At 51.3% G+C, this 13,545-nt stretch overlaps 1 protein-coding gene across 1 annotated transcript; it reads right to left on the bottom strand.

Annotated features, from left to right (window-relative positions):
- Positions 1-642: 642 nt before the first annotated feature.
- Positions 643-13,286, bottom strand: WISP2 (WNT1 inducible signaling pathway protein 2). Its single transcript, XM_008066911.2, has 4 exons — positions 13,205-13,286; positions 8,910-9,126; positions 3,537-3,791; positions 643-977 (listed from the first exon to the last, which is right to left on the bottom strand). Exons 1-4 carry the CDS (start codon positions 13,262-13,264, stop codon positions 757-759), a joined length of 753 nt encoding a protein of 250 aa, XP_008065102.1. The 5' UTR covers positions 13,265-13,286; the 3' UTR covers positions 643-756.
- Positions 13,287-13,545: the final 259 nt, after the last annotated feature.

Below are 13,545 nucleotides of genomic sequence, written 5' to 3'. Positions count from 1 at the left end.
TCTCGTGAAAACGCTGGGAAGCCTGGCCTGTGTGAAGTGCTCAGTGTCCAGCATATGGTGGGTGCTCAGGAAAGGTTAGTTCTTAGTAAGGCGAGTGAGGCTTCATGGGTTGCTTGAAGGCTTGCTCTCTGACTTTAAGATCGTGTGATTTCACCTTGTGAGGTTCAGAAGGAAGTTAGCCCCTGGATTCACCCCGGGTGGGAGGGACTTCTCAGACAGCAACGTTTGGCATGCAGGATCACACATAGGCTTGTATTCAGGGATCATCTTACAAAACTCCGGGAAAGGAAGCAATAGATTCAGAACATCTGTGTGCCTCCTCTTCACCACACTCCAGAAAGAAGGCCAGTCCAGCCTAGCAGCTGCTGCAGCCTCGTTATTAATTAATTACTAATTATTATTATTCTCTTTTGCCCAGGGGAATTTAGAGAGAAAGCTTGCCTGTGTGCATGCTTGATAAAGGCTGTGTGTAGGCAGAGAATGGACCAGAAGATGCTAAAAACCCTGGCCAGCCTCCCAGGCTGTGAGTTAGAGGAAGGGGGACTAGGTCATGCACCCCCTGCTGTGTCTCAAGGTCCAGACAGACTGGGCAGCTTGTGAATATCCTTGTCCTCCTGGCCTGGATGGTGGACCCAAGCTGGATGTTGCCTGCAGCCAATGGCGTGAGCAGGGGCCATCCTGCCATCAGCCCAGAGCCCTGGCTCAGGGCCACCTGCTGGGAACGGTGGGCAGGGAGTTTCCACTCCTAGCCTGGCTCTAGAAGGCGCTGTTCTGGGGGCTGCGGCCCCTGGCGGGTGGGCAGGGCCTGGGCAGGCACAGGCGGCGCTGGGTCTCCAGGCGGCAAAATCGGTTCTGGTTGGACACCCGGGTGGCCACACCCAGCCCGCAGGTGGTTGAGCAAGGGCCCCAGGCTGTGCTCCATTCAGGGCAGGGGACACCAGGGGGTGGAGGAGCGACAAGACCAGAAAACTGGGACCCTAGGGGAAAAGAACAAGGAGTCAGCACTGCAAGGTCAAGACTTGGCAGCTAAATCAACCTACCCGCTAGGGGGTCACAGCAATCCTGGTCAAGTGTAAGCTCTCTGGACCTCAGTTTCTTCTTATAAATTTCTTAACAGTTGATGTGATTGAATAAAGTAACGGGCTTAGCACAGTGCCTGGTCCTTGTAGTCTCCCCCAAAACGTTGTTTATTGAGCAACTAGTATGTTGCTGGACACAACGATCTCCAGTGGCTTCTTCGTTCAACATACTCCACAGCTCCTCTGATAAACAGCATCTGACAGGTGGGAGGTGCCCAGCCTGTGTGCAGTGGTGCCTTGACCTGCTGGCAAAGATGCTAGATTCCGAGATTCTTGAGCCTGGAGCAAGATGGCAGGTTCCTTACAGTCTAGCTTTTCCTCCTCCCCAAGTCTCCTTCTCTGTTAATATTTTGCTGTCCTTCCCCCAGGACGCACTGTCTGGAGCCTTTTTTGTTTTATTTTTGAGTCGAAGTCTCACTCTGTCGCCCCAGTTGGAGCGCAGTGGCGCACTCACGGCCACCACAGCCTCAACCTGCTGGACTCAGGCAATCCTTCCACCTCAGCCTCCCAAGCAGCTGAGACTATAGGTGCGTGCTGTCACACCTGGCTAATTTTTCGGATTTATTGTAGAGATGAGGTCTCACCAAATTGCTCAGGCTGGTCTTGAACCTCTGTGCTCAGGCGGCCCTCTCACCTCAGCCTCCCAAAGTGTTGGGATTATAGGTGTGAGCCACCACGCCTGGCTTTGGAGACATTTTTGATTGTCACAATTGGGGAGGTTGGCTGCTGACATCTCACGTATAGAGGCCAGCAATGTGAAACATTCCCTGGGGCATGGGAGCCACCCCTCTCTCAGCAAATAATTACTCACCCAAACGTCACCAGTACTGAGGTTGAGGAACTGGCTTCTACCCACATGTGTGTACTGTGTATGCATGTAAATGTGGAGATATACCTATATGCACACACATATGTACACTCCTTGTAGAGGTCAGATTGGAGATACGGTTTCTTATACAGCTTTTTATACCTAAGGTGAACTCGATGGCATTCTCCTACGTATCTAAGCGGATCTCTCCCATTCCATCACAGAGATAATGACAGCTACCCCTAATGTAGTACTGTGTGCTAGGCACGATTACAGCTGCTTTATTTGTAGGGACATACATAGTTCCCAAAACTCCACGAGGTGGATGCTCTTATGATTCCCATTTTACAGTTGGAGAAATTGAGACACAGAGAGGTTAAGCGACTTTCCTAGAGTCACACAGTGAGGAAGTGGTGGAGCTGGTGCAGATTCCATGCACCTAATCCCCCCTGCCCCACAGCCTCTCACAAGGGGCAGCAGCATTTATGAAACCCACCTCCTCTGTCTGGTTATCCTTTTTTAAAGGTCACATTTATGTAATAACAGTAATTTTTAAAAGCAACATAGCAACAATAAAATCTCTGACACTGAAGAGGTTCCGGTGAAGGTAACTATCTTTTCTCCATCTCTGGCCCCCGCCCTCAGGCCCATGTCCCGGGACCACCACACACTTGCCTGGTTCATCTTGAGTCCCTCTTTGTATACACCCAAAGAATAATAAGTTAATAATATTGCCCATTATTACTATGCATCAACATATACATAGTATATGTATTATACTACATAGTATACCTCTATGATATTATATACTACATAGTATACCTTTATGATATTATATACTACATAGTATACCTCTGTGATATTTTATCATAGCTCTGCTGTGAAATGTGAGACTTTGGTTCAAGCATCCCCGCCCTCCCTTCACCTCCCAACTCTGCCACCCAGTTTCTATTTTTCATCATTTATGATTTTTTTTTTTTTTTTTGAGTTGGAGTCTCACTCTGTCACCCAGACTGGAGTGCAGTGGCCGCTCCCGGCCACCGCAGCCTCGACCTGCTGGGCTCCGGCGATCCTTCCGCCTCAGCCTTCCAAGTAGCTGCAACTACAGGTGCGTGTTACCACGCCTGGCTAATTTTTTGATTTATTGTAGAGATGAGGTCTCACCAAGTTGCCCAGGCGGGTCTCAAACCAGCAGGCTCAGGCCATTTATGATTTTAAATGATGCATTTTAGGATTGCCTGAGCCCGGGGGGTCGAGACCAGCCTGAGCAGCTTGGTGAGACCTCATCTCTACAATAAATCACAAAGTTAGCATGCCTGTAGTTTCAGCTACTTGGAAGGCTGAAGCGGAAGGATCGCCTGAGCCCAGCAGATGGAGACTGCAGTGGCCCTGAACATGCCACTGCACTCCAGCCTGGGCGACAGAGTGAGACTCCAACTCAAAAATAAAATAAAATAAAATAAAATAAATGATGTATTTTAACAGCTGCTTCTCATTCTGTCCATTCTAAAGAGACCTGGTGACCCTCCGCTCCTCTTTCCTCCCATCCCTTCTGCTGCGTCCCTGTTTCCAGGCACCCAAGAGGCCCAGTCCCATCCCCATGCCCCTTCCAGGCAGACGTGGTACCCCCAGGGGGCCCCTGCACTCACCTCTGGCTGAGAGGGGCTGGACCCCCAGCCCCGATCCCTGGTCGCACACCCACTTGGGGCAGCACCTGCCTGGAACCTCGACCCTCCGGGGGTGGGGGCAGTCCCAGCTGGGCAGCCGGACGTCCTCATTGCACAGTGGGATGCAGGTGACGCCGCCATCCTCGCAGCGGCAGCGGATCCTGCAGTGGGGCTGGAAAGTCTCCCCTTCCTGGTACAGACGGCCATTCAGCTCACAGCCCTCCTCGTCCTCTCCCACTGCAGAGAAGAAGCCGGACCATCAGTGACTCACCGCTGCAGGGCCTGCTTTGCAGAGCTGCCCAGTCACCCCCGGAGAGGTGGTGAGCTTGTAAGATCAGAGCACTGCCCAGTGACATGGCGGCATGCATCCCCCACACCAGCCGGCCTAGGGCCTGCAGCAAGACAGAGGCATCCTGGACCCTGGATCAAGGTTCATGGAAAGGCTGGCCTGGCTTGATCTCAGCTCTGCCCTTTCTTAGCTGTGGATCTTATCCTAGCAATTTCACTTCTCGCCTCAGTTTCCTCATCTGCAAAAAGGGATATAACGGTCCTTACTTCACAGAGTGGTATAGACTAAATGAAATGATATATACAACCACCTCAAAATAAAGGAGGCCTTCAATAGGTCCTAGCTACTCTGTTACCATTAGTATAATTACTGTATGTTAATAATATTTAACCTCACTGAGATTTCTTGCCCACCTGCTATGTTCCAGTCATTACTGTCAGGTCAGGGATCAACTAGATGGCTGTGTGACTTTAGGCAAATTACTTATCTTCTCTGAGTGGCCTGAGCTACAGCAACAATAAGAACAGTAATCTGTGCCTTCAGGTTATATGGGATCCCATGCACATGGCATCTAGCACCGTGCAAGGCACATAGTAGGTGCTCGGGAAACACTCTTTGAGTGAAACCCTCTAGATATGGTTGCCGTGACCACTTCCTCCACTGGACGTGAACTCCATGAGGGCTGGGGCTGAGAGTGTTCATCCTCACATCTCCAGGGTCCGCTTAGAAACTAAATGGGGATGCACAGGACCTTGGGAAATGCCCTTGGGCGAATACCTGGCCCAAGGCTCAACACTAATAAAACAGTTCCAGAGATATTAATTGTCCCCTCTTGTATGCCAGCCACCGTGCTCCTAGATCAGGATAGTTCATGCCTCACCGGACTCCTGGGCTAGTTGGGGGACAAGTGTGAATGTCACCCCCTCCAAGACAGAGCAGTGTAAGTGCCCTGGAGAGACGTGTTGAGCTGCTCGGGAAGACAAAGGGACAGTGTGCAAGAGCTAGTGGCATTAGCTGAGTCGGAGGAAGGACTTGCTGGCGAGAGATCCTCCCAGGTCTTCTGAGAAAAAAACCCAGTAGGTCCATCTGCATGCAGGGCTTCCAGAATCACACACACCTGGGTCCAAACCCTCGCTCTGCTTGCTAGCTGTAGGACCTGGGGCAAGTTCCTTTTCCTCTCTGAGTCTCAGTACTGGTCAGCCGGAGGGTTAGATGAGCCAGTGTGCTGCCCATCCCTGGCTCACTGCAGGAGCTCCATAAACAGGAGGGGTCAGGCTTCTCTCTCCAGGGGGCTTATCTCTCCAGGAGGCCAGGCCAGGCTCCCTTTCCTTGCTTTCTCCAGGCCATAGCTTTTGGGCCCCAAATCCCTTTCCCTTTCATCCTGGACCATGTGGCTGCTGGTTTTCTAGAAACTGCAGGGGTGGCTGCATCGTCTTCCCCAGCCCCAACCTGGCTAAGCCCGAGTCTCCCAGACTGATTCATCCAGGGCCTCTGCATTGCTGGGAGGACCCAGTAAGCAGAGGGATTCCTAGGGAAATCAACTGAAGGGGGGATCATTTTAGCAAGTTTCCTGCACCTCCCCTGGGGTCTCCAGCAGAGAGTGGGTTGGGGTTAGGAGGTGGGTTGGAGAGAGGGTCCCTGGGCAGCCACTGGTGCCAAACCCCACAAGATCCCTTCAAACCTACAGCTCTTGTTAGTTCCTCACCTTCCCATGCACACTATGGCTACCAAACCGTACTCCTCTTCTTTCAGACCCTCTCTAATGTCTCTCCTCCTGCAGCCTCCCCCAAATAAGGCCTTCCTCTGAGTTCCCAAGCCCCCCCACCCCCCGGGCACAGAACACAGTCTCGTCATCTGGTGATTCCTGCATCCTTCTTTCCACTGGGAGCTCCTTGCAGGGGCAGGAACAACAAGTTTGGGTTTTGAAATTTTTTTAAACCTCCAGCCACTTGCAAGCTGTGTGACTTTAGGCAGGTGATATAACTTTCTAAGCCCCAGTTCCCTTATCTGCAAAATAGAGACAACAATAGGACCTATCTCAATATTAAAATGAAATTATGTACATTAATGTATTATTCATTCATGCAACAAATATTTATTGAGTGCATATGATGGGCCAGGAATTGCTCCAGGCACTTGTGATACAGCAATGAAAAAACAGGCAAAAATCCTGCCCTCACTGGAGTTTTTACTCTAGTGAAAATAAACATAATCAACAAGTCGAGTTTTTCATGTCAGATGGTGATGAGTGTTAGAAAAATAAAGGAGGGTTAAGGACTGAGAGGAGGGTTGCAGAAGCCCGCTGTGCAGATATCTGAGGGTAAGGTGGTAAAGGAAACAGCCAGTGCAAAGGCCCTGAGGCAGGGGTGTGCCTGGGGTATTTGAGGAACAGTGAGGAGCAGGGAGAGAGGGGGGAAATGAAGTCAGAGAGAAGGAGTAGGATCCTGTGGGGCCTTGTAAGCCACTATGAGGACTCGGACTTCTCTGAGGAGACAGGAAGCCACTGGAGGGTTTGGGGTGGGGGAGGAGTATGATCTGGTTTATGAGATCTGACTTAATGAGATCCCTCTGGCTGCTGTGTTGAAAATGGACCAGGGGCAAGGATTGAAGGAAGTAGGCGGTCGAGGGACTGCGGCAAGATCCAGGCAAATGATGGGCTCAGACCAGGGTGATAGCCATGGAGGGGCTGAGACATGTCGGGTCTGGAAATATCACAAAGAATATACTGGGCGATAGTATGTGGGAGGTGAGAAAAAGATGTCAAGAATGACTCTAAGTTGGATGTGGTGGCTCACACCTATAATCCAAGCACTTTGGGAGACTAAGGCAGGAGGATCCCTTGAGTCCAGTAGTTTGAGATCAACCTGGGCAACATAGCAAGACTCTGTCTTGATTAAAAAAAAAAGAATAGCCAAGCATAGTGGCAGGTGCCTGTCTGTAGTACTAGCTGCTTGGGAGGCTGAGGCAGGAGGATCTCTTGAGCCCAGGAATTTGAGGTTACAGTGAGTTATGATTGTACCACTGCACTCCAGTCTGGGTGACAGAGTGAAACCCTGTCTCAAAAAAACAAAGAATGATTCCCAGGTCTTGAGTCTGAGCTGTGGAAAGAATGGAGATGCTCTCAGGGGACTGGGGAAGCTGCCAGGCTGGGGGTGGGAGAACAGGAGCCCCGTGTTGGACATGACATTGCTATGATCATAAATCTGCAGGACAGTACATGACCTGGGGGTCGGCCCTCAGTGAAGGGTGGGTGAATGGGCAAGTGAGAGGGGAGATTTTTGGCAATGCGTTCCCTGCGGAGCCTAAGACCTAGGCTGAGCCTCCGTGAGGTCTTAGCTGGACCCTGACTCACCTGTGAGGCTCACCAGCTCCCAGCTTCTAAGTGTGGTTCAAAATAGTCAACATTCTTGAGCACCCACCATGTTTCCAGACCAGGGTGGGGGTTGTAAGAAGACCAGAGACCAAGTCAACCTTGGCCTGCAAGTGTTGAAGTCTGAATTAAGATGGAATAAGGAAAGTCCCTTAATAAAGTTATTGACAGTAGCAGCTGCTATGGACTAATCACATGCTGTCTGTCAGGCAGTTGAGCAATGTAGCCTGAGATTGTGGAGTGAGCTCCCCGAGTTCAAATCCCAGCTCTGCCACCTATGAGCTCTGTAACCTTGGGCAAGTTGCCTAACCTCGCTGTGCCTTTTTTTCCCATTTATTAAGTAAGAGTACCATGGATACCTACTTCGTGCGGTTGTTGCATGATTAAACGAGTTGATATTTGCGAAGCCCTCAGTGCCTGGCACTCAGTAAGCACCATGCAAGCGCCGGATAAGCAAATCCTGCCGAGTGTTGTTGATATATGTTTTATATGTATCTCAGAAAATCTAACACTTTGTAAGCTAAGCCCTGCTTATCTCAGTTTCTTCTTTAGATACATTTCAAAAGCAATCATCTGTATTTATATAACAAATCATCCCTTTCTCCTTATAATACTCCTCCAATCAAGTCAAGCATTAAACAAGGATTTATTACTGATAACTTTCTGTCTGTAAATTGTATTGTTATTTTGAACGAGGGTTTTCCTATTGACAGATTCATTGTTAGTGATCCATGTGCTACTCTGTCTCTCTCTCATTCTTATTTTTATAAAAGTGTGACATGCCTGTAGATGACAGAGGTAAATTGCTCTACAACAAAAAAAGAACAACCTCTTGCCTCTTTCTATTTCTTGAAAGCAGTGGTTCTTGACTGGAGATTTTGCCCCCTGGGGACATTTGGCACCATCCCCACTTGGGGGTGGGGAGGGCTGCATCTAGTGGATGGGTCTCAGGGGCGCTGCTAAGTGTCTTTCTATGCCCAGGACAACCTTTCCACAGCAAGGAATTCTCTGGCATCAGGTCACTAGCGCAGGCTTGCGAAGCCTGCCCTGGTGCATCAGAGGGTGAGAAAGTAACCTGCTCAGGTCACTGGGAAATAGCAAACCCAGGATTCCCAGTGTGTTCTGAGGGCTCCCACTCTGGGAAGAAGACAGAATGGAATGTTCCTTTAGAACATCTCGCAGGTCCCAAGCTGTGTGACATGAAGCATGTCGGTTAATGTGAATGAGTCGCAGTTTCCTCATTGGGTCAATTTACCCTCGTAAGATTATTGCAGGGATGATGGGTCTTGGGGAGCGAGTGCTTAGCACAACGCCGGATGCATGTTATGCCCTAAGTAAGGGGCTGTACTTTTATGTTCCCCAGAGTGTTGTGAGGGTCCTGACTGGGGGAAGTTGGCTTGGGGTCTGAAAAATCTGGGAGGACTTCTCAGGGGAGAAGGTGTCTGAGCTTGGCTCTGAAAGTTGGCGATGGTTTGGACAAGTGGGAATGGGGGCACTATTCAGGTGGAGGGCAAGTCCAGAGGGGAGAAGTAGGGAGTGCCCGAGGGAGCCTTGGGCCATCAGGTTCAGCTAGAGGGGACAGTGTCCCTGGAGCGAGGGTGAAAGGAGGTACAGAGAGGAGGGCTTCTCTTTGGTTCCAGGCCCCATGACCTTGACCTCCCGTGCACCCTCCACCAGTCCCCGCAAACCTGCTTACAGAGGCACACGGCCCCCCGGCCGCTGGGGCCTGCCCCGAGCTGGCAGACCAGGCCCTGGCTGGGGTCGCAGACGTGGAGGTGGTCGCAGGGCTCCCCCAGCCGCCGTGCACACACCTGGCAGCAGCCACAGCCATCCAGCACCAGAGGTGTCCTCAGTGGACATTGGGGTGGTGGCCAGGGGCAGACACAGGGCATCGGGCAGGGCTGGGCACACACCTGAAGAGACAGAGACTTCACTCAGCTATGGGCTTCTGAGGAGGTCAGGGAGACCCTCACAAGCCACTGCCTCTCTGCCTGGCTGGGCAGTGTGGGGTCCACACCTTGGCCTCAGAGTCACAAAGGCGTGGCCTTGAGGCCGCACAGTCCTGTGGCATTTCCTAAGAGGCAGTATGGTGCTGTGGTTATGAGCAAGGACTTTGGACTAAGTTCCAGTTCTAACTCTGCCCCTCATTAGCTGAATTACCTCAGGGAAGTAACTTAAGCTCTCTGGGCCTTCCTCATCTTCCTTGGAGAAGTTCTTCTTTTTTTTTTTTTTTAAGTTTTCAAAGTTTATCAGGAGAGAGAAAAGACAAGGTGACATGCCAGAGCTGGGACAGGCTAAAGAAACCACTGGGGAAATTACTTAAACTCTTTGATTCTCAGTTTCTTCACCTGTAAGATGGGGACCACAGCAGTATTTAACTCAGAGGATTGTTTTGAGGAGCATGTGAAATAATGCATGGCAAACCCTGACAGGCAGTAAGTGGCTCCTGCCTTTAACTTGGATGATCATCATTGTTTTGTTTTGTTTTGTTTGAGTTGAAGTCTCAAACAAAAGGCTGGAGGGCAATGGCACGCCCTTGGCCACCGCAGCCTCGACCTGCTGGGCTCCTGCGATCCCTCCACCTCAGCCTTCCAAGTAGCCTTCCAAGTAGCCAGAACTACAGGCACACACTACCATGCCTGGCTAATTTTTGATGTATTGTAGAGACGAGGTCTCACCAAGTTGCCCAGGTGGGTCTCGAACCTGTGGGCTCAGGCAATCCTTTCACCTTGGCCTCCAAAAGTGCTGGGATTCCAGGCTGAGCCACTGAGTCCAGCCAATCATCATTGTTAATTACAACAAAGGGCTCAGCCCCTGCCCTCCAGGAGCTTGTGGAAAGGCAAAAGCTACAAACCGAGGACCAAAACGCCACGGTATGGCACATTTTCCAGAATGTGGATACTTATCTTGAGGACTGAATGAATCAAACAGTATTATGGATGGTTTTGGTCTTTGGACCAAACATGTTTTCTCACCTTGGGTACACATCCAATCAGCCAGGAAACTTGGTCAAATACAGACCCCCAATCCCTCTCTGGGTCTTGCCAAGTCAGGAGTCCCAGAGGCAGGACCCTGGAATCTGTTTTTTCAACAGGCTGTCCAGGCTTCTGAACCTTAGCTAGGCTCTCAGCCCTCAACCCCAGCCTGCCCCTTGCTCCCTCCAGGGACAGACTGGGAAACTGAGCTTTGGAGAGGGGAAGGGGCTAGCCAAAAGCCAGTGTGTTCAGTGCAGAGTTGGGAGCAGTCACAAGTCCTGCTTCCCCAGGGAGGACCTGACAACACCAGGTGGGGGTGGGCTTTTCCCGAAGTAGGGAAAAACCGAAGCCAAGGACCCAGCCCCCAGTGGTAGGGTCAAGGTATCAACCCAAGTGACCTACCTGGTTCTGCCCACCCAGGTCAGAGAAACAAACTATAAATCAGATATGTCTATCTGAAGGTGGGGACCAAGAGGAAGGGAGAGTTCAAGGTGCTCCTAGTGGCCCCATCTGTGGGGGACCAAGAGTTAGTTCAGCAGGACCCTTAGGGACTAGAGGTTTTAATTAGATAAGGGGTGGCTTACAGTTTAGAAAGATGAAATTATTGACCCCATATTCCCTGTGTGGCCTCAAAGCAGGCAATGAGCCCTTTGTCCTAGCTACCCCACCCCTAGGCACCCCCAATCGGGCAAACCTTTCAGTTGCCTGCAGTTTCCACCATGGCCACCAGGGGCCGCCGCAAACTGACAGACCACCCTCTGGTGGGAAATGCAGACCCGGAGGCCACGGAGCCCACTAAGACTGCATGCACTCCTGGAAGAGGGTCGCGCGTGGCCGTGTGCCTGGCTGCCTTACAAGGGTCCAGCTCCCGGCTTTGCAGAATTTCCAGATTCTAGAGAAATGGCCTGGCTTCGTCCCTCGAGATGTATCTAGACTAGCAGCAGCAGTGAAAGGCGGCATCTTTGTCAACCCGAATCTGCATTTTAATAAATCCCGAGGCAATGCACATCAAACTGATCTGAGAAGAAATAGGCTGGACTTCTGGGTTCCCCTCCAAGGCAGCCGTTCACCTCCTTTGGTTCATAGGCAGTGGCTCTGACCAGAAGTGGCTCTCAGGTCCCTCCCACCTGAAAATAGAGGCACCAGGTCTGGGTGCCCACTGTGGGGTCACTCTACCGATTGGCCTTGGCAGAGCCTGAACTCCGCAGGTTCTGATCCCCAGGAGAGGTTATTGATGGTATCGGTGATTATGACTAACAGCGATCACCTTATACCATGTGTATGCCATGTGCCAATGCCAAATTTAACCTTCCAAGGTGAGGTGCCACCCTTACGCCCATTTTAAATATGGGGAAACTCAAGGTCAAAGTCGTGTAGCAAGAAGTGGAACCAAGCTTGAAAGTCAGGTTCATGTGAATCCAAGGCTCAAGCTGAAGTCGTCATCATGCCTCAGTTTCCCCAGAGCCTTGCTGTGATCGCTGGGAATAAAACTTGGAGGTAAGAGCACTGGGCAAGGAATTTTCTGGGCCAGAATGGAGATCCAAGTTCTACCATGGACTTGCTACATGACTTTGGACCCGTGGCTGAACTGCTTTGAAATGTGGAGATGAAACTGTTTTCCCCTTTATGAAATGGAGTAGAGACTGTCCAGTTCTGAGTGACAATGTGGATGAAATGAGGTCCGGGACAGATCTTGGTCAAGGTGACTTTGCTGGCTTGCATGTGTCCGCCTCCTGCCCCTATGCACAGCCTGGAGCCCAGGAGCCCACAGCCTGCCTGAAACTTGTCATTCTCCTTCTGAGGATTGTGTGTGTGGCTTCTCGTGTCCTTGATGACTGAATCTCTGTGTTTCTCTGAAGGATGCTGCCTGGCTTCCTGGGCCCGGGGAGGATGGTCCCAATGGTCTCACCCCAAAGGCTTGTCTAGGATGGCTTTACTTGGGTCATTCATAATCCCGGACCCCTTCTCCCTCCTGGAACCCCAGGTCTCTTGCTCTGACAACCCGAGCCACCCACCATGGCATCGCGTCCTGCCCATCCCCTTTGGAAGGCCAAACAGAGGACTGGATGCCAGCGGGGTTCTCGGCTTTCTCCAGCATGACTGCTTGGGACTGGGAGAGAGAAGCTTCTGCCTGTACTTCTCAAAGGAGCATGAAAATACAGTGAGATCATGGCTTGTGGTGGGGCCGGTTCCGGGGTTCCAGAAACCCAGCATTTGCTGAGGAAATGACAAGCTCAGCAGCTGTGGCCTTGGTCCCGGTGGGGGTTCGGGGGGCATAAGCTAGAATCCCTCCAATACCCATGTCTGTCCTGTGCTCCACCATGGCCCTTCTCTATTGCTCTGATGTTTCTTTGCTGTGTGACTCTGGGCAAGTTTTTCACCCTCTCTGAGCCCTACTTGACTGAAAAAACTGGGGATAAAAATTCCAAATTCCTTATGGGGTTCTTATGCGTGTCAGACAAGGTGTATGTCCTATAAGCCCTTTGATAAATGTCCCATGTGGCACTGGAGGAGAAGGCCACATATCTCCTATTCCCCTGTAGCCAGGGCCAGCAGGTCACTGACTGCCTACGGGCCTGACAACATCAATGCCCTCTCCAGTCAGCTAGACCTTCACTCAAATCCTGGCTCAGAGTTTGGCAAAGTTTGTCCTATCTTGAGTCTTCCTATTCATGGTGAGGATACATGAACATCCTTTTTAATCTGCCACAGTTCAGGGCCTGTGCTCTGAATTTTAGATGAATGATCATGCATCATCTTCACAAAGGCCCTGTGCAATTATGCCCACCCAAATGAGCAAGAAGCTGAGGCTCAGAAAAGGAAACAGTCTTGCCTGAGGTCACACAGCAGAGCTGGCCAGAGGGAGGGAAGCTTGGCTTGGGCATGGTGCCCAGACTGTGCCCAACATAGGGGCCTGGAGGAATCCTGCCAGGGGGTCTTTGGCTGTGACCTTACACTCCCACCCCGTCCACACCACACAGTCAGCAGTGCATTTCAGGGCCCAGGGCCCCCTTACCTTGGAGAGGAGGCAGAGGAGGGAGAAGGCCAGGAAGTGGGTCTGTGGTGTGCCTCTCATGTCACCGTGTCCCCCTGGAACCAGCTTTGAGCCTGAGAGGCAGGACCTGTGACTCTTTATGCTCCGGCGGCTGTGAGGTCACTCCCAGGCACACACACACACACACACATGCTCACACACACACTTGCACACGCACTCACGCACTCACACACAAACGGGCCCTTTCATTCCTTGCGTCTCTCCTTAGCCTCATAGTCCCAGCGATGAGCCCATTTACCTGAAGGTAAGTCTGTGGGGGCCACCAAGGGGGTGCCTGCCAGTGGGTGGGCGTGTGAATGCGT

Source organism: Carlito syrichta, unplaced genomic scaffold (genome assembly GCF_000164805.1).
Source record: "Carlito syrichta isolate Samal-C Ts95f unplaced genomic scaffold, Tarsius_syrichta-2.0.1 Scaffold309195, whole genome shotgun sequence".
Lineage (NCBI taxonomy): Eukaryota > Metazoa > Chordata > Mammalia > Primates > Tarsiidae > Carlito > Carlito syrichta.
Note: the sequence above shows the minus strand (reverse complement) of the source record. Positions and strands in the feature narration are given on the sequence as shown.